This window comes from Anguilla anguilla, chromosome 1 (genome assembly GCF_013347855.1).
Source record: "Anguilla anguilla isolate fAngAng1 chromosome 1, fAngAng1.pri, whole genome shotgun sequence".
NCBI classification, from domain to species: domain Eukaryota; kingdom Metazoa; phylum Chordata; class Actinopteri; order Anguilliformes; family Anguillidae; genus Anguilla; species Anguilla anguilla.
Window position 1 is genome coordinate 52360030 of NC_049201.1, and position 20642 is coordinate 52380671.

General features: G+C 45.1%; 1 protein-coding gene across 6 annotated transcripts; it reads right to left on the bottom strand.

The window, feature by feature from the left end:
- Positions 1-1160: 1160 nt before the first annotated feature.
- On the bottom strand, positions 1161-20419 carry adcy3a (adenylate cyclase 3a). Of its 6 annotated transcripts, none has more exons than XM_035380438.1 (21): positions 17664-20419; positions 16238-16387; positions 14656-14786; positions 14298-14409; positions 13586-13713; positions 12865-13023; positions 12354-12519; positions 11971-12087; positions 11567-11671; positions 10498-10640; positions 9802-9963; positions 8949-9036; positions 7678-7794; positions 7129-7400; positions 6949-7030; positions 6337-6495; positions 5510-5656; positions 5238-5354; positions 4979-5105; positions 4345-4469; positions 1161-3702 (listed from the first exon to the last, which is right to left on the bottom strand). In XM_035380438.1, the coding sequence occupies exons 1-21, from the start codon at positions 18336-18338 to the stop codon at positions 3520-3522; spliced, it is 3465 nt and encodes a 1154-aa protein (XP_035236329.1). In that variant the 5' UTR covers positions 18339-20419; the 3' UTR covers positions 1161-3519. The 6 variants fall into 6 exon arrangements, with proteins under 6 accessions (XP_035236329.1, XP_035236309.1, XP_035236319.1 ...); XM_035380418.1 differs by having other exon boundaries at positions 11567-11755; XM_035380428.1 differs by having other exon boundaries at positions 11971-12090.
- Between the last annotated feature and the right edge of the window lie 223 nt (positions 20420-20642).

Below are 20642 nucleotides of genomic sequence, written 5' to 3' on the forward strand. Positions count from 1 at the left end.
TTTGGATAACCTCAGTCAGTATCCGTTTGAATCTATTTTTATACAGTCTGTGGGTTGAATCAGCGTATTGTCTGTCTGCGCGTCGCCTTTATGAAACTGATGCCCTTGAACGTTTGTGAGGAGCACAAAGAGAAGACCGTTTCAAAATATCCATGTCCCCCCTCAGTGGTGCAATGAGCTTCCTATGGTGGTCAAGAGTAGAATCACTGGCCGCCTTAAAATGCAGATTGATGACCCACCTCTAAATTTCATTCTGGGCCCAGTCCCTTCACCCTAGCATTTGCTATATGATTGAGTGATTGTTATGGCATTGGTAGAACCTGTTATTGTATTATTGTTTTATTTATGATTGTTATCATGGTTCATGGTTGGCATAGTTGCTTATATTAATATTTTAGCAATGCTGTATCTCTCTAGTCTGGGAGTATTCTAAGAGAGGTATTTGTGACTTGTTCATGTCGCTCAGGGGGATGCATTTATAAAAGATATAAATATCATCTCATATTGTAAGTCACTCTGGAAACAAACACCTGCCAAACAAACGTGATGTAATGCAAAGGTCACAAGAAAAGTTCCTTCTTCTGGAAGTAAGCCTTTGTGTGATGTGAAAAACAAACTGGATGATAGTTCAGGATTTCAGTTGGAACTTGCTATTAAAGTAGTTAAATAGATCAGGGGTTCTTCAAAAACTGGTCCTGGAAAGCTGCAGGGTCTGTTTGTTGTTGTTTTCAACTTAAATAAACAAGCAATTCAATCCCAGTAAACCAGATGAAGTTTGAAATGGCTCCTCTGGTATCCCTGAAACATGACCACATATTAAGACCACAACTTTAGGTCTTAATATTCTTATGAAAAATCCACAAAGGTTCTGCTTGCTCAGTGACATAATTTGGGTGAGGCGTTGTCTTTGAAGCAGAATATCTAATCGTGCCATTACCCTGCATGTGCCATCACAGGTAGGCACATCCAAATATATTTTTGCAAATAAATGTAAAATATTTTATTTGCTGCTAACAAGGAGGGCAGACACTTTTGAACATCCTAAGCCAACAGAGCATCTATCAAACAAAGAAGAGAACAGCACGATGGTACGCAGCCAAAATAAAAGCAAAACTCTTGTAAGTCCTCAACAATGTGAAAAGGAAGACAAAACTTTCAAGTGGCTTTATAAAGAAATCTATTTGCTAAGAAAACAGAAATGACCATTTTTGCTTAAATGAGTCCAACATTTAGTATTCCTGAAAATGAAAAATGTTCTGGTAAGATAACATGACTTTTTTTTTTTTTTTTTTTTAATTTAAACTGTTACTGAAACAATGTATACATTTGCCTGTGTTTCTGTTTACTTTGTTAACCACATTTGTCAAAAAACCTTTTTAAATTGAGAACCGTTCTGCATCCCAGTAGCCAGGAAACTTTTAAAAAATGTCATATGCAGCTGGAACACTGAAGTGAAGCAGATATCAGTCCACATATTCAGACAGCTGACACTCAGGACCTGTGAATCCAATCATGCTGCAATGAAGGGTCTAAACATTTTTTAATCAATACATTTGAATTACAAATCATTCAAATCAAATACATTTGAAAATTACAAATCATTCAAATAAAGTACATTTAAAATTACAAATCATTCAAAGTGCCATTTTATTCCCAAGTCTTGAAGATTCTAAATAAAAACACTATGTCAACTCAGGACATGCATGTCCTGATTCACCTCAATATAGACTAGAACAACTCCATGGTTCAATGCCTGCAACTCGCAATTCTGTAACCTCAGCAAACATGGACCATTATAGCTTTGCTGTGCTAGTATTTTTATCTTCTACCCCTGAAGTCAGCTATAAATCAATGGGATGAATGTACATTCGATTCATGTTATAAGACCATCGTCCCTTTTAAAGATTGTATCAACTTGATTGAAAAGTGCATTACACAATCAGTATATAAAAATATAAGATGGTAAAGTTGTACTTTGCACAGGGGATTTGAAGCAAGTCAAGAGGGAAGCAAAGGAATTAAATATTGCACTTTCACCAATCTGGTAGGAAAGACACTAAACAGGAGCAGAGTCCAAACAGAGCAGACATTTCTACAGACCTGCAAAATCCCCTCAAACTGTATACCTACCTGACACACCTAAAACCACACCCCACAGGTATACCTACCTAATACACACACACACACACACACATACATACATACACACCTGAAACATCACTCTGCAGGTATACCTACCTGACACACACGCACACGCACACGCACACACACACACACACACACCTAAAACATCACCTCACAGGTATACCCACCAGACATCCGCATACCTGCTATGCTGCCCCAGATTTACACTTGTCTATTATTCACACGGGCAAAATGGTTCAATCGGTGTACACACCTATAATACGGCTCCATAAGTGTGCACACCTGCCACATACCTGCAACACTACCCCACTGGATTAAACACCTTTCACAGACCTGTAATACTACCCGACAGGTAAACACACCTGTCTCAGACCTGCAACACTGCCCCACAGTTAAAGTCACTTCACACAGGTAACTTCTTTCAGTCTTTTCAGGCAAAGATCAGTGCTCCCATGTGAAAGCAGGTATAAGGTAAACACATGTAAGACGGCACAGAGGGGGGCTGAAGGTAATTTAAACTCACAGAGGGAGCAGAGGCAGGCTGCAAGTAATTCAAATCACAGAAAGCTGTAGAGGCAGGCTGCAGGTTATTTCAACTCACAGGGAGCAGAAGCAGGTTATTTTAACTCAGAGAGAACAAGCTACACATTATCTAAACTGAGAGAGTTGAGAATAGGCTGCAGGTTATTATTAATCTCTGGACAAGCTTTTTATCTCCAAAGTAATTTGGTGAAAAAATTCAAAATTTTCTATTATTTCCAGTTTGGAAAGGTTATTTTAAAAAATGTGTCAGTGTAATCAATGATAGGATTTGCACTGTAGGTGGACAGCGTTCATGTAACTGTGTGGTCCATAACTGGGTAAGCTGTAGGTATGCATGTAGTTGTACAGTGTAAGCAGGAGCACATCATGTATGAAATTAAGTAGTGTACACGTGTGCAGAGGCAGATAATGCATTTTAATACTCTCTCAATTGGACGGATGAATTACACTTAAAATAGTTCTCCCTTTTTTTGTCATATAAATATAAATTGGCCAAAACATCGGCTTCATGCTTGCCGAACGTCTTCAGTTGGTCAACGTCAGAAGTCCCAGAAGCCCACAGATACGACAGGTAGTAACACAGGCAGTGTCTCCAAACGAGTGGACACTTCTAAGCAGTCACCAGCAGGTCAGGTAATTCACAGCTCAGGTATGGCACGTAGGCAGGGCGGTAATGAGCAGTAGTTTGGAATTAATTGCCTTGTTTATGTGTCAAGGAGAGAAAGTGATTGGCTGAGTGTCAAGTGTTTGCCTGGTAGTGTGTCATTGTGTGTGTGTGGGGCGGGTGGAGGGGGGAGGGGGGGGGGGACAGTGTGTGTCAGCATGTGTGGGTCAGGAGCTGTCCTCCACCTGGTGAGGGAGGGTGACAGATGAGCCGTTGATGAAGGAGCCCTGTTTGTCCCGCCCCTTCAGGAAAAAGGTCAGTAGCTCCCCCTTCCCCTTCACAAAGATGGGCCCTCGCCGTACAAAGCGGAATCCGTACTCCTTCAGGATGGCGTAGCAGTCCTCCACCACCTGCCAGCAGCAGAGTTATGATTGCACATTAGCGTAAATATTTTCCTCAATACAGTGCCTGTGTGAATATTGTCTTAAGTTTGCTTCTTTTTTTGCCAATGGGGTTTCTCTACATTTCAAAATGTTAAAGATGTTTAAGAAAAAGTCTTAAAAATGTTCCCATAGTTAAAAAAAACACAGGAGGAATAGCCGAAAAGATATAAAGCATCTGACTTACCAAAAACTTCAGGCACACTTGGGCAAAAGAAAATATATAAAAGCCTTTATTATAGCAACGTAGTGGCATCATTATAGCGGCAGTTATGGTGCTATAATAAAGGCTTTTAAAATATTTTATTTCGTGCAAGTGTGCCTGAAGTTTCTATAAGTCGGATTCTTTATATCTCTTTGGCTATTCCTCCTGTGACTCTGTGAGTACCCTACCTTCAAGAGCACCTTGATTCGCGCTACCTGGAAGTTATCTACTTAAAATATTCTGTGGAAGCACTCTACTTTTCTTTATATTGAGTTTCAAAAACACCTTTGCAATATGAAAAGTGAAGCGCTCTCATTCCGTTTTTAAATCAGTTTACCTCATCTCCTCAGCTGAGCATATCTTCCTGCTCCTCACCCCACCACACACCTGTGTGAAGTGTGCCTTACCTGGATGTTCCCCATTACTCCAGTGGACTCCATGCGGCTGGCCACATTGACAGTGTTCCCCCAGATATCGTAGTGAGGCTTCCGAGCGCCAATTACTCCAGCCAGCACTGCCCCCTTGTTCAGTCCTGAAGGAGAGAACACATATAAGTACAACCACACATTACAGACATTTGTGCACTGCACACACAAGCATGCGCAAGCACACACACACAAAGGGTACTTTAGTTTGTCTTTCCACGGTTGAACAACGGTTAAAACAACAGATCTGTGTGAACAATAGAAACTACAGCCTGAAATAGGATGTGGAGTACTATCTTTTTGTGCGAGACAGGAAGTTGAAGTCTTCCTCGGTATAACAGCAAGTTGAGGCCTGTCTCTATAACAGGAAGATGAGGCCTCTTTTCAGTGTAGCAGCAAGTTAATGCCTTTTCCTGTGTAACTGGACGTTGAGGCCTGTCTCTGTACGAGTAAACAGGAAGTTGAGGCTCATCTCTGCATGAGTAAACAGGACTTTGAGGCTCATCTCTGCATGAGTTAATAAGAAGCTGAGGCCTCCCAATTCATTATGAACAGGAAGTTAAGACTTCTCTATGTAACAGCAAGTTATCTGTGTACCAGGAAGTTCAATACTAACCAATGCGAAGCATGAAGTTGTTGAAAGACTGATAGTTGATATTCATGAGGGTAACCTTCATGGCAAGTGCAAAATCAGCCAGGTCTGCCAAATGCTGCCAGCGTTCTTTGTCTGACAGTTCCTCCTTCTGTGGACAAAACATTCCATTCATCATCGTCACCTTGCAGCGGGTGTATGTGTGCTGCAGGTGTGACACAGGCAGGTATAGGGATGAATCACCGAGGCTTATGTGTATTGTGGGTGTAGGTGCAGAACTAACCTTTAGGCAGTTGTAGCCATTGGTGTTCGCATCGGGTATGACACCAGATGCTGCCATGTATGTGCTTCCTATGGTCTTGATCTTGGTGATGCAGCGAAACTGAGGCTCATCTAGAAGCTGTCAGGATCAAAGGTCAAATGTCAAACAACCATAAATTACAATCACAACCAATGCAACCATCCAATGCAAGCCATAGTCATCATCCTGCTGAATACACATATGACTTGGCTGACAATAAATACATTGTTAAAAGAATGGCAACAGCAACTCACACTGTCAAAGTCTGAGATAATCTCATTAAGGAACCTGAGGCACTCAATCCCTCCATTGTTGATGCTCTCTTCTGTGTAGAAGTCAGAGAAGTTGGGGATGGAGGCGAACATCACACCGATTTCATCATATGACTGGCTGTAGAGCTCCTGTAAGGAACCAGTGTCACACAGTATCAGTCAAACAGGGCAAAATGGTTTTAAAGCATCATACAGGGTTAGCAGTGTTACAGGGTCACACAGAATCATCCAGGGCAACACAAACACAACATTGCAAGGACGCATAGAATCATACAGGGTAACAGCATTACAGGGTCACACATAAGCATACAGGGTAACAGCATTACAGGGTCACACATAAGCATACAGGGTAACAGCATTACAGGGTCACACATAAGCATACAGGGTAACAGCATTACAGGGTCACACATAAGCATACAGGGTAACAGTGTTACAGGGTCACACATAAGCATACAGGGTAACATTGTTACAGGCTCACACATAAGCATACAGGGTAACAGTGTTACAGGCTCACACATAAGCATACAGGGTAACAGTGTTACAGGGTCACACATAAGCATACAGGGTAACAGTGTTACAGGGTCACACATAAGCATACAGGGTAACAGTGTTACAGGCTCACACATAAGCATACAGGGTAACAGTGTTACAGGCTCACACATAAGCATACAGGGTAACAGTGTTACAGGGTCACACATAAGCATACAGGGTAACATTACAGGGTAATGCAGAAACATACAGAGTGACAGTGTTACACAACATCACAGTCATGCAAACAGGGTCATGCGGCCTCTCTTCCTCTCCCTCACCTCATCCCTTTTCTTCGACCCCAGGAAGTGCCTGGCCACGTGCTCGGGCAGCATGTTCGTGACCAGTGCCTCGTTCCAGCGCCTCATCTCATAAACCCGTTCCTTCTGGTCATGAACCTCCATCTTCCACAGGAACAGCGTGCGGGCCAGCTTCTCCACCTGGGGGAGCAGTTGAGCAGGTCAGAGGGGCTGTGTACCTCTGGGTGTAACGTGAGTGGTCAGACTCAGCAGGGATGCAGTGCTGCAAGGCTAGTGTTTATCAAAGACGTGCACAGCTGTGGCATTTAACATAAAAGCAAAACTTGCTTCTGAAACGCACAGAAAAGGAAACGTGTGATGAGGGCTAGGCACAAATAAGATGCGTGTAACTGCATGTATGTGTGGCCTCAAGGTGCCATCGTAGCCCCCTAACGGACTGACTGGATTGTGAATATCACCAGAACATTACTAACTAGATATACCAGCACAACTCAGGGGAGTAGCTTCTGTACTGGAGCAGTGAGGAGTACTGAGGAAAAACAATGTGGAGTAGGAGGAGTAGGAGGAACAGTGAAGAGGAGTAAGAGCAGTAAGGAAAAGGAGGAGCAGGAGGAAGAGGATGAAGATACATACATGACGAGAGAAGTAGTAGAAGCTAATCATCATGATGAAGACCATCAGCGTCATGGAGTATTTGGATGGAACCAGAGAGACCCTGTGAACAGAGCATACAACAACTCACTCAACCTTTAAAGAACTATACAAACAAATCAATCAATAATGACATAAAGCACAAAATATGATAGTAATTACCTATACTCCTTGAAGCGAACGCGGTCATACTCATCAAAGATGTCCCTCCAGCTGTAGAGGTTGACCACTCCAGTTGCCACGATGATGAGCAGCATGAGAGTGAGTTTGACCATGTGACTGACTTGCACCAGCATGGTGGTCGCGAGCAGCGCCAGAACTGCGATGTAGCTGTAGTATTTGGGATTCTCGGCACAGCCCCCCTCTCCAACTGGTCCCGGTGGGGCCCCCGTGCTGCTATTCCCTGCTGGTAGGGGGGTCTGCTGGCAGCTCAGCTACAGTATCAGAGCAACATCAGTGCAACATCAGCGTGCCATGACAACATGTGAGCAATATCACGGCAACGGTCAGGTTGGGGTGCGGCACCACACCCATAAATATCATTCTCTCTGCAGAGCTAGCAGACCCCGTGTAAAACTGTACACTAATGGGGTCCTCGGGGAACCCCCTGAGGTCTCCGTAACGTGACACAATTGCATCATACCTGGAGCCATGCATGCTGGGATGGGGAGAAAGCAGAGGGTGTGGGGATAAAAAGAAGCCGTAACTCACCATGTCCACCATGTCAGCCATAGTCAGAATAAAGATGGCCGCCATGGCCCAGGTGTTACGGGCCCAGCGCGTGTGGTCAATCCAGGTCGAGAAGGACACCAGCTTTTTGGGGAAAACCTGTCACACAGTTTCTCATTTATGTTCATGCTCTTCAAGCTTTCTATCCGCAGACACATAGGAATATCACAGCAGAACAACAGGGTTATCCTGCCGCTAATGCTCTCCAAAGCACTGTGTGTGTGTGTGTGTGTGTGTGTTTGTGCGCATGTGTGCGCAAGCACGTGTGTATGTGTGTTTATGTTTGAAATTTGCTTTTTGTGCACATAAGCTAGTACATGTGTATGTATGTGCGTGTATTTGGCTCTGTGAGTGTGTTTGGTAGGCTGGTGGAGAGGAGGGTGTAATATGACATATCCGTCAATAAGAGTACATTACCAGTCGTACCAGTCAATGTAAACGCCAGTGACCTGAATAATAATGGTAAACAATGTAGCTGGTAGAGGACATGTTGATAGCTGCTGGGTGTATACTTTACTGTACTGCTCCTAAATAACCACTCCGAATGTCACATGGGCTCACATATTGCCAACAACTCAATTAGTTTTGAAAACATCAATGTTCTATGGAAATACCACCTCGTTGGCGGATAATAATACTATTTTGTATTATTTTAAATGCTGACAAGACCAACATCTGACCCCTTAAGTGTGAAATTGATTGTCCAATTCAGAGTAGAGGATTAACTGCCATTTAAATTTTGGAGATAAAAAAAACCTGCCCGATTGCATATAAGGGCTTTACCTATCATTCCAAAACTATGGGACAGCAGCCACTGGTGGCTTGCCAACTTCCCACTGATATTCACAGAAGTCAAATTAAACAATGTATCTGCATTAGGTCCAGTATGTGTAGATTTTAACATAAAAGTTCCATTCCGTATTGAATATTCAGTTTGTTAGGTCCCCTTTAAAACAGGGGTGCTTCACAGAAAATGTACTTTCTCACAAAGAATGTAATGAGCTCAGAAAGACTGGGAACTGCTGGGCTATACAACATCCAACTGGAATGAATTGCAATGTATTTTGCCCTACACCTGACGCTGCTGTGTGTACTATATTACTACACGTCTGTAGTTGTAAGACAGTGCTATTCTGATTGCATTACTGTATATACGGTGTGCTGGTCAGGCTTGTGCTGTGGGTAGTGCAGTATGAAACGTGACATGAGCTGTTTCTTCTGTTCGACAGGCTTTAGAGGGACGAGGCACTCACCCTGGGGAAGATAGCTGCCAGTGAGCAGACAGTGAGGATAAGCAGTAAGACCTCCCCGATGACCAGAGTCACATAGTTCACTATCAGACTGAGGGCAGGGGGAGGGGGAGGGAAAGAAAAGAGGGAGAAAGAAAAACAGAAGCACATATATTTAAAAAAATGATTACATTTGATCTCCATTTTCAATCATGTACATTTATTTCTATTTAAACTAATAGAGGATAAATTGACCTTGTGGATAAAGCAGGAAATTACGAGACTGGCAGGGCTGAAACAATTTAGGTCTTATGCAGCAGCCAGTATGTGGTGTGTTGGGTGAACTAATGTTGGGTTGATCTTTTCGGTGTGTGGTGTGTTGACTGAGCTCACAATGGGTCGATGTGTTCAGTACGTGGTGCGTTGGGGGAACTCACGGTGGGCTGATGTGTTCAGTACGTGGTGTGTTGGGGGAACTCACAGTGGGCTGATGTGTTCAGTACGTGGTGCGTTGGGGGAACTCATGGTGGGTCGATGCGTTCAGTATATGGTGTGTTGGGGGAACTCACGGTGGGCTGATGTGTTCAGTACGTGGTGTGTTGGGGGAACTCACGGTGGGCTGATGTGTTCAGTACGTGGTTCGTTGGGGGAACTCACAGTGGACTGATGTGTTCAGTATGTGGCGTGTTGGGGGAACTCACAGTGGGCTGATGTGTTCAGTACGTGGTTCGTTGGGGGAACTCACAGTGGGCTGATGTGTTCAGTACGTGGCGTGTTGGGGAAACTCACAGTGGACTGATGTGTTCAGTACGTGGCGTGTTGGGGAAACTCACAGTGGGCTGATGTGTTCAGTATGTGGCGTGTTGGGGAAACTCACTAGGGGTCGATGAGGGCCTCCATGACCGCGGTGAACAGCAGAACCACACAGGAGCAGCTGAAGGCAGCTCCACTCTGTTTCTCCTTCTCCACTGAGAAACGTGTCTCCAGCTCTGGATCCACAAAGCGCAGGGAGAGGCGGTTTGTGTGGGTCCCCTTCAGGCTGCCAGGAGAGCGCACATACAGAGTGTGTATGTCCTATGTCTCCACAGAGTTCCTCTATACCTGTGTGAGCTCTCACTAATGCTAACACAGCACTTATGCTTGCACAGTCTCTCTCTCACACTGCACTTCTGCTGTACATTTCATCTGTTCCACAGCACCTTTGGCTCTATCATACTATATTTACATGTATTTACATATGTACTCTCTCTCTCACACTGCAATCACACATGTACAGTCTCTCCCTCACACTACACTTACACCTGTACAATCTGCCTCAAACTGCACTTACACATGTACAATCTCTCATATTACCCTTACGCCTGTACAGTCTCTCCCTCAAACTGCACTTACACATGCACAATCTCTCATACTACACTTATGCCTGTACAGTCTCTCCCTAACACTACCCTTACGCCTGTACAGTCTCTCACACAGCACTTCCTGCTGTACAGTCTGTCTCACACTCCACTTATGCCTCTACAGTCTCTCATACTACACTTCCACTGTAAAGTCTGTCCCACACTACACTTACGCCTGTACAGTCTCTCTCTCCAGCAGTGCTTCATTCAGTAGTTTGTTTAGCTCCTGTTCATTCTCCTGTGCATCAATCACCCTCTCCGCAAGGTCCCGAAGCCGCAGCCGACGCCTTGGGTTCGGGAAGGAGGGGTTCACCACCTGAGGTCACAAGGGGGTCAGGGTCATGAGTGGTAATTATACACATTTAGAATAAAAATAAGAATACATAACAAGAACAGGCCAGGACATGTGATAAATGACCTAAAGCACATTTGGCCTGTTAATTTTTTTATCTGACCGTATTAAATTACAATACAAGAAAATAAGCATGTGTCGCTCTTCCTTTCCATCCTAGGACTTTAAAGGACAGCCCTTATCAATACTGATCTTAAGCAGGTATAACCATCATAATGTGCAAAATTACAGTATCATATTTTTGTGTGGTCTGGACCAGGAGGCATGACGGGTTAAAGTTATGGCTCTGGGTTAAAGTTATGGTTGTGGCTAGGGTTACAGTTAAGATTAAGTTCAGCTTGGGAAATCTTCCTTTCCCAAGTTGCCCCCAGTGTTATCCCTTTGGGAAGAAAAGTTTGCACAGGCCATGCAGTACATTGCAGTCTTAATTGGAATAATTGGTCCCTGCTGTGCTGCGACTCCTGCGGGTGTCAGTTGCATATGTTCAGTCCTTCTGGGAACCTTGTGTTTAATTTGTGTCCATAGTTTTCCTGCCCTGCATCTATCTTATTGTCTGATTTGTGTTCATCTATAGGCCCAATATGTCTAGTGCTCCCAGTCCGTGATTCAGGAAGTAAGCCTCTAGGTATGTGTGGGTGTGTCTTTATGGTTTTTATGTTGTATGGGCACTATGCTAATCTAGTTGCAACTGTGTTGCCTGGCTCTCTCGCATATTTTATGGCACAGTGTGTACAATCTGTGACATATATGCAGTTGCTGCTATTAAGTATTAGGTTTAGGCTAAGTAGGTATGTTGTGTTTGTTTTCCTACTTCATATTGTTGCCTTTTGTTTGCTAAATACCGGGCCTTGTTTGGGTGCAGTGTTCTTTGGTGGGAGTTTGCTTCTTACCAAGTAGTCTTTGTTCCTCTTGTATGCAGAGATGATTTTATCATTTTGAAGTAGGTCTTTGTGCTGTGTTCCAGTGGCAAGGCTATTTTCCGGTTGGCTGTTACACTGAATTGGGAGTATGTCATAATTAGCAGGATTATTCTCTTTGTGTCCTGTTGTCTTGTAGTCCGGTAGGTTTTCCTGATCTTTCTGAGGAAAAATCGGGAATACCCCCCTTGTTTTCAGAGCTTGGAAGAGTACTTTGGTGGCCTCTTCAACATCTGATTGTTGTGTGCAGATTTGTTAAGGTTATGTTTTTGGTAAGGGTTAGGGTAAAGGTGCAGTTTTGTTTAGTTGTGTGCAGTTTCTTAAGGTCAAGTTAAGGGTTAGGGTAAGGTGAAGGTTAAGGTGAAGGTCATTTGTACCCGTGTGTCCAGTTCCTCTAGCTCCTCTGGTGTGGTGCAGGCTGTGTGGACACTTCCATTGCACTCTGTAGTGTTGATCAGCAGGGGAGAGTTCCCATTGGACGAGGTGACAGACAGCTTCTGGAGCAAAAGCACACAGAGAGAAAAAGAGGAAGAGGGAGAAGCAGAGGAGAGGGAGGGAGGGAAGTAAGGAGACAGTGGTGTCAGGTGTTTTGAAGCAACACTTCTCCTGAAATGACAGGTGTGCTTAGGTGAAAGTTGTGTTGAGGTGACAGATGTGTTAAGGTGAGAAGTGTGATACGAGTGTTGAGTTAATGAGTGTGTGGAGTTGATAGCTGTATTGAAAGGGCAGGTGTGTTGATGTGTGTTGAGGTGATACTTGCCACTCCATTTATGCCGTTCCTGCACACTGGACCTTTGGGTACCACCACTAGGTATGTTTCAATACCCTTTTCCTTCAGGTAGTCACATCGCTCACCGCCATGACCAGGTTCCACATTGAACTCTCCATGCAGGCACTCCATTGTGCTTTGGGAGATGTGGACACGCCTGTGAGAAAGAGTTCAAAGGTCAAGGGTCATATTCAGACATACTTTCTGAGGTTGAAAGATTATTGTTTCTATAGTCTCAAGAATTCATCCTTCCATGTTGCATCTTTTTTGACTAATACTTTCTGCTGTACACAGGTTCTACTGCATAACATGTCTCGCCAAAATACCCCCCCCCACACACACATACACACACACACGCAGTACATACATATAAATTATATAATTATTTTAGTTTATTTTTTTAAATATATAAATATTTATATTTTTGGAATTTTGGAATTTGCCTCGCTCCATGGTTTCCATCTTGAAATGAAAGGTGCAAAAGTGTTTGTCCCCCCCTTACCCGGGGATCCCCCCTGCCTCCATTTTGTTGGCCACAGTGACATCAGTAGACCAGACGTCGTACTGCCAGCGCTTCTGTCCCAGTACCCCTCCCAGGACAGTGCCGGTGTGCACCCCCACGCGCATGTCCACCTCCGTCTGCGTCTTCTCACGCACGTACCTGAGAACACAGAATCAGAACAGCACTCTCAATGCCCATTACCCCTCAGAGCGTGGGAGGTCTTCAGGACCACGGACAGCAGACCCCTCACACACCCTCACTATTGCTTGCCTCGAAAAGGTGAACAAATAGCCATTGGCCAATCAGGTGCTCTTTTGTGTCAGTGCCTGATAGAATCACCACTCAGCACAAAGACCACTCCCACCACAGTCACTTAGCCAGTCTGAATTTTCAACAAGAGTTTTTGCCTGACCATATCTGACCGTATCTGACCACAGAATTCTATACCTCCAACCTTAAACACACTAATACCGCCATACATAGTATTTTTTGTTTTATTCAGCCAGGTAGAAAGCAGAGAGGCTAACAGACCGAGAAGGGACCACAGCAGAGAAAGTTTGGGAATCGCATACGGCATGAGACTCGGTAGCTCCACCAATCCCTTTGTTTGTGAGGCTTTGCTTTGTCATGACCACAGTTTATCACTCTTTATCCATCTGACACCTCCAGCTTCACTCCAGTCAGCCATGTCATGCCATGCCCCGCCCCATCCAGCACTCACGAGATGGCCTCCACCATAGCGAGCCCCATCATGATAGAGCAGGCAGCGTGGTCTTCTCGGTAATCCGGCAGCCCACAGATGCAGTAGTAACAGTCTCCCAGGATCTTAATCCTCAACTGGTGATATTTCTGTGTGCAAGAGTTCCAAACACAAGCATACGGGCAAACAATAAGCAATACTCTATTATAGCATACACACAATTACCAGACATATGATATTATATTTGATTCCCAAAAAGCGATTGATTAAAGACTACATGAGAGAAAGCAGAAATTACAGGGTGGGAGTGAGTTTAGTTCTGCCTGCAGGGTAGAAACAAAGAGTAACTAACAGATTATATCTGAGCAAGATGGTGTGGGAAATGTAGTCCTAAAAAATCTGTGTTTGGATCTCCGCTTTTCCTTATTTACATAAATGATCTGGACAGGGGTAGTAGTAGAATATTTGCTAAATTTGCAGATGATACACAATCTGGGGGTTTAGGAAACGGTTCTGGTATAATCATGATTTGCCTCAGCAAAGTACAAGGACTGAGATTCAATAATTGAAATAACTGACAAGGGTAAATTATATAAGACAAGGTGAATGGCAGAATCTCAAGAATATTCCTGCTAAAGGATTGTGTGAACAAACGCATGCGTATATGTACATATACGTGTGTGTGTGTGTGTGTGTGTGTGCATGAGAGAAAGAGAAAGACAGAGAGACTCACGGCAGCCAGCTTGTCGAAGCGAGCGAACAGCTCGTTGAGCAGTTTGACCAGTTCCTGCGCACTGCAAGCTGAGGAGAGCTGTGTGAACCCAACGATGTCAGCAAACAGGATGCTGCATCCGGGAGGGTGGGGTGGGGTGCGGTGGGGTGGGGGGCAGAGAGAGGAGAGGAAACAAATTGAAATTGAACCCTTTTTGACTGAAGAGCATTTACTCCCGAGCAATCAAGCGAAATCAGCATTCAGGTGTGTTGAGGGGATGGGGGCCAGCTCATGTGTATGTCACGGGCACGCCCCCAGCCTGGTCTCAGGCTAGTGACGCGGCCGCGCCGTTTACCCAACGAGGTGCGCCAGTGTTTACCTGACGTTCTCGTGGCGGTACATGTACATGGTGTTAAACTGCTGCATCTCTTTCTGGCTCGGCTCCTTCTTCATGTCCTGGAGCATTTCGTCCGCGATGTGCTTGGGCAAGATGGACAGGAGGAGTCGCTCCTGAGGAGGGAAGAGAAGAATCATCCAGCACTAGTAGCTATGGGGTTTAGGTCTCCCGCAGGTCTCAAACCACAGCCCTCACCATCATTACAGTACAAAAAAGATGTGATTAGCTTGCTGAGATAAAGACCAAAGATCTTCAGCAAAGAGAGCCAATCACATTTTTTTTGAAGCTACAGGGGGTGACGTAACCTGCAGCAGACATACATGCACATTGACGTCTCTGGACTCGCTACACAGAGGCGGAGGCTAATGACATCCACTCCACTCTCCAGCCTTCACGCATCCACACGGACACACAAACACACGCACGTATACATATAATCATATAGTATGAGCACACGCACACACACACACACACACACCAGTGTAATAGCACAATGAGAAGAGGACAGTGCTGTGTGTTCTGATCAGACCCCTGATAGAGAAAAACAGGACACTGAGCCGAGGATGGTCGTCATGGTAACTTCCAGCCGCTAGATACCCTGACTGGCTGGCAGCCCCCGTCTCCCAGCAGCCTCTGCTTCTCCATTAGTATTCTGGGATATTCTCCTCCCCCGGTCTTATCAGTCTCTCTCTCTCTCTTCTCTCTCCCTCTCTCCCTCTCTCCCACTCTCTCTCTCTCTCCCCTTCTCTCCCCCTCTGTCTCCCTCTCTCTCCCTCTCACCCACTCTCTCTCCCTCTCCCTCTCCCTCTCTCCTTCCCTCACCCTGTATCATAAACGTCTGCTCTGTAAATAGCAGCAATCAGGGATGCCTTGTGGCAAAGCGGAGACTAGGAATGAAGGAAAGAGGAGGGGAAACTGACTACTTCACACTGACACAGACAGAACAGACACTGACAAAGAGCACTCACAGAGACACAGCACTCAAACTGACACAGCACTCAGTACCAAGACGTTCCTGCAGCCACATTTCAATTGTGCGCTTTTGAAAGTGCTCCGTAGCTGTGACTGGGTTGCTATATGATATGAACTAAGCAGAAAATCATTTTGAATGATGGATTGATGTATAAATCAACGATTCATACCAGAATGACAGACAGACCAAAGGCTCTTAAAATAAAACTGCTCTATATTATTTTGAACTAATAGCTATGTCATACTTTGAAAATAGAGTGATTTATAATATTGCCTGTACACCACAGATGTATACCCTCCTCTCTTTCTATCACTCTTACCCTCTCTCTTTCATCCCACTCATTCACCCTCTCTTCTTCCCACCCACCCTTTCTCTCCGCACCTCTTTTCACCACCTTCCTCTTAATTACCCTTCCTCTCTATTGCTCTCTTCTTATTCCCTCCATCTCTCCCCTCCTCTCCAAGCACTCACTGCCTCTGCCGCACCCTCCTTCCTTCCCCCTCTCTCTCTCTCTCTCTCTCTCTCTCTCTCTCTCTCTCTCTATCTCTCTCTATCTCTGCCGCACTCGCTCCCCCCTCCTCCCTTCTTCACCTGCTGCTGGCTCTGCTCCTCCAGGTTCAGCTTCACCTCCAGGGACTGCCGGGCCTCCAGGAAGGCCTTGCGGTGCTTGCGGTCAGCCATGTAGTAGGACATGATGCCCACCGTGATGGCGCACATGTAGATAACCACGTTTGCCAGGAGCTGCGATGCAAGAGGCAGACGGTTATAGGGACAGAGGGAACACGCATACTGACATACATACAGGCGCTAAATCACCCACTGAGAACTCAGACAAAGTGAAACCCCGGGTTGTGTGAGAGGCGGCCATTCTGGTTTTCCCCAAGGTCTCTGGAGTACCTGAAATATCATGTAGCATTAAATGTGCATTTTGAGATACTAATGTCCATCATCTGCATTTCTGCTACCCCCTTCTGCAGTAGATCAGTCACACCTGATGCCATCTGATGGGACGTATACTTTGTGGAAAAATTCTACGGTCAGAACATGTTCAACAGCTGTGCTTCACGAATCACTACCATCTGCACCCATGCAACAAACACTGCAGCTAAAAAGAATGTGTTCCTCTGATCTGCCTGGCTGCAGGCCAGTAGCTATTTTCCATATCATAGGTCACGTACTATTGCTATAGATTTAGTGTTAATCTGAAGTGAAGCACACTTTTCACAGGCAACAACTGGTAGGCAGATATGTAATTGGAAGGAACTAGTACAGGAGACTTACAACCCACCCTGGCTCAAGTGGACCACTGTGTTCCACTGCTGCTGACTTCCGGTCAGAGTCCACAATGACATCCCCCACGCTCAAACCTGTGGCTATAGGGCCCAGCCTGACCTTGCAGAAAACATGTTTATCAATGCTAACTCAAAGCTATGCCTCTTGAGCAACAGCCCATGAATGCTGTGGTTAGCTGCCGTGTTGAGCCACATCTGAATGCCACTCATACAGCTAAGGTGGTGGTTAAGCAGAAACCAGGCTACTTCCTACAATCTCAGAGCTGGCTTAGTCTGACTCATGTTTTAGTCCTTGTGATCCAGCTTATTGGATGTTTTAACTTATGACCCATCTTAGAGGAACTTCTAGTAAAAGAGGATTCTTTTGTTGGCCGTAAGTGGACCATGTGCTGAAGGTATGTCGTGGAAATCTTTTCCAGAGTGGAATCATTTCCACAAAGTGTGTGAGCCAGTCCCAGTGAAATGCTTTGCTTAAATGGTGTTTTAAAGGTCCGTTCCACAATAGGCTAAGCAACTGTAGGTCAAGAGATGCGAAATCCCCAGTACTCAACTATCAAATTAAACTTAATTTACAGAAGTTGGAACCACACCCAGCAAACACAGGCAGTCATATGGAACAAGACTGAGCAAAGCACAGCACTTTAATACTTCAAATAAACACCTAAAAGCACCCTCTTACCTGTATTTAAAATGCTCCCTACCCATGTTTTCCCTATGCCCCTCACCTGTCTGCCCAGTGCTGCCCCCTGGAGTTGCTCCTGTTGTTGCTGCGCGATGGTGACCCCAAGCACCAGGGTGTGGATGGCACAGGAGAGCGCGGTGATGAGGACGATGGGCGTGAGACGAAGGGGCAGAGTCAGGAAGGAGGAAAAGACAAAGAAGGCCTGCCAGCCCACTGTGTCACTGGCCTGGTGGAAGCGGGCAAAGTTTAGGCCCAGGTAGGAGAAGATCTGGGCGGCGATGAGCACCCACAGGGCATAGGGTACCACCCTGCGGGCCACTCGATCTGGCAACAGGCCAAAGCGGCACAGTACATAGAGCAGGACATGGGCTAGCAGCCCTACAGTTGCCACTAATGTGGTGGCCAGCTTGTCCCTGGTGTACACCACCGCGCACATGATGATGACATAGCAGTCAAACAGGGCTGCAAACACCACCAACACCAACAGAGTCTCATGCCTCTGCCTCCGGAAGTAGGTCTGGTAGAGGTTCTCAAGAGACTCCGGTGCGAACGTGAGGCGCATGAAGCGGGGCAAGCACAGGCAGCACCCGGAGCTGCGCACGGTCACCTCATGCGTGCGGCCCACTGCCTGCCCTGGGTCAGAGGGCAGTGTCACCGAGCAGTCCGCAGAATATTCCGCCGAGCATTCCGGCTCCGAGAAAGCCCTGTTTCGCGGCATTTGAGTCACAGTCTTGGCTCCTCCTTTTTAAGAATGTTTTAACCTGTTTTACAGGTTTGCGCAGACATAAAATCCAGCGAGTTCTATGAGTTGATCTCTAAACATCCATCAGGTTGTCTTACATACCCAGCGCAATCCAGTACCGCTAGTCTGCTGCACCAACTCCCAGTAGTGACTTCATCGCCAACCCTTGCATGTTAAAACTTGATTTCACTTAGCTAGCCGACGTGTTACCAACGCGTGTATTTAACGTACCTCCGTGACACCTGTTAGTTCACTGTGAATTTGCCTGGTATGGGGCTGTACGTCACACCCTGCATTGTCCTTCATAAAAACGCTCAACGTAAATTTGACAAAAAGAATGGATGGAGCAGAGGTTGGATCTGGGCCTCTTTCACAGTAGCCCACTATGTCCACTGTGGATCCTTTTTAAAAATAGTCTTCCGTAGTCCATTCAGAGATGCGGAATCAGCAGTCCAAATCCAATGACTCTTCATCTTCGTCACACAGAAATGTCCATTATTGCATAATTCTGATAGCTTTGCTGCTATACTGCTCTATACGTCCACAATATTCAGGGTCTGTATGTGCCTTGTGTCCGAGAAAGGTTTCAATGTAGCCTACTACAGATTTGGGGAAAAACGCAAATGTTTTTAATATGAAGCGCTGTTTACGTAGTCGGTTCTTTCTCCGCCTCCAATCGGCCAAGGCAGACACACTCGTTGGATCTGGGTTTCCATGGTAAAACCTTGCACACACCGTGAATATTGGATGCAGGAAGCGGTGCGGTCAGTAAAATTGGTTTATTCCTCTACAGGAAAAGACACCAGCACGAAAAATATACCGTAGGCTACAAACATTCTAACCAATTCAAAACACACACGGTTAACAATAAACTGGAAAAATCGGACACGCAAACGTTGGTAACACTTATATACAGATAAAGAACAAATTATAATATATGCGTATTTTAGTAGTCTATAAGGTTTCTCGTGTAATGAGGAGAAAAGAACTCCTGCGTCCCTACCCTCGGGTCTGATCCGCTCTATGTCGGTGATGCGAGTTCAACAAACACTAACAGGAAAAACATGTTGCGTTCTTTCGATATAAAGGTATTCATCACAAATGTTGACTCATGTTGTAGTTTTAAAGGCCACCCAGTGACCAAAACGCAATTCTTGCTCCTTCTATGTTCGCTGACTTGCTGTATCTCGGCACATATCCACCACCCTCATTTCTCGTGGTTAGGCAGCTGTCGAGGGTCTAACTGCATGTTTCAGAGTGACCGTGTAGGTCTCGACAAATGTAAGTGCCACTGTAACTAGTGGTAGCCATTCCCTCTAGCTATGATGTGAAAAAATAACCTTAAATTTCACAATTTTGACTCGAGTGAGGGTACGAAACAATGGCTACAAAGACGTTCGTTCTAGCGTGTCTTCACAATTCGCTCAGTGTTCTCTCCTGCTTCTTTCTAGCTGACTGTCTAGATTCTCCTGTCGTTTTCGTTAACTGCCGCTTACAAGCACGACTCAGTTTGTTAGCTGCTGTACCAGATGCTGTCGAAAACCACCACCCCAGATTGTATCCGCTTACCGTGGCTTCAGAAAAACACATTTACCTCTTATTGCGACACAATGCTCATTTCCATTGAAATATTTTAGGTCGGTGCAGTCCTGGGATTTTTTTGCCGTTGTTAAATTGAATGAATTGAATGAAGCGGTTTTAAGACTTTGTCTTCTGCAGAAAAGAAGGAATAGCTCTTTCTTTCCCTTCGTTCCTCACTTTCTTCCACAGAGAAGTCTGTCCCCTCCCTCCTCACTCTCTACCCCAGAAAAGCCCGTCCCTTTTCTCTCCCTTCCATCACTTGATGTAATTACGCAGACATATAAATGTGTGCAACAGTATAAAATCCAACCGTACTTTATTTCCAAATCCTTTGAACTATTTTATTGTAGCTACGGCCGTGTTTAGCCGGGAGGCCTATACCGTATCTCTCCTTAACATGATTGGGCTACGTGATTTATTCGTTTTCATGTTTGTTCTTTCCTTTCCAGCGCCAACTGTTCCTGTATTTGGGTTTCAGTTTTGTGAGGCGCATACGTCTGAATTAAAAAAATGGGAAAAACCAAAGTGCATTTGTGAGGTGTTCTGTATTGGGCTGCAGCGCTGTAACATAGCTTAATTTAGAACTCATATTTGCGATGTAAGTTTACCATTTTATGTATTTGTGTATTTATTTACTGGTTTTCAGTTTCTCTTTCTTTCTCATGTTTTTGACTCGTTCTTATCAATGTATATTTTACA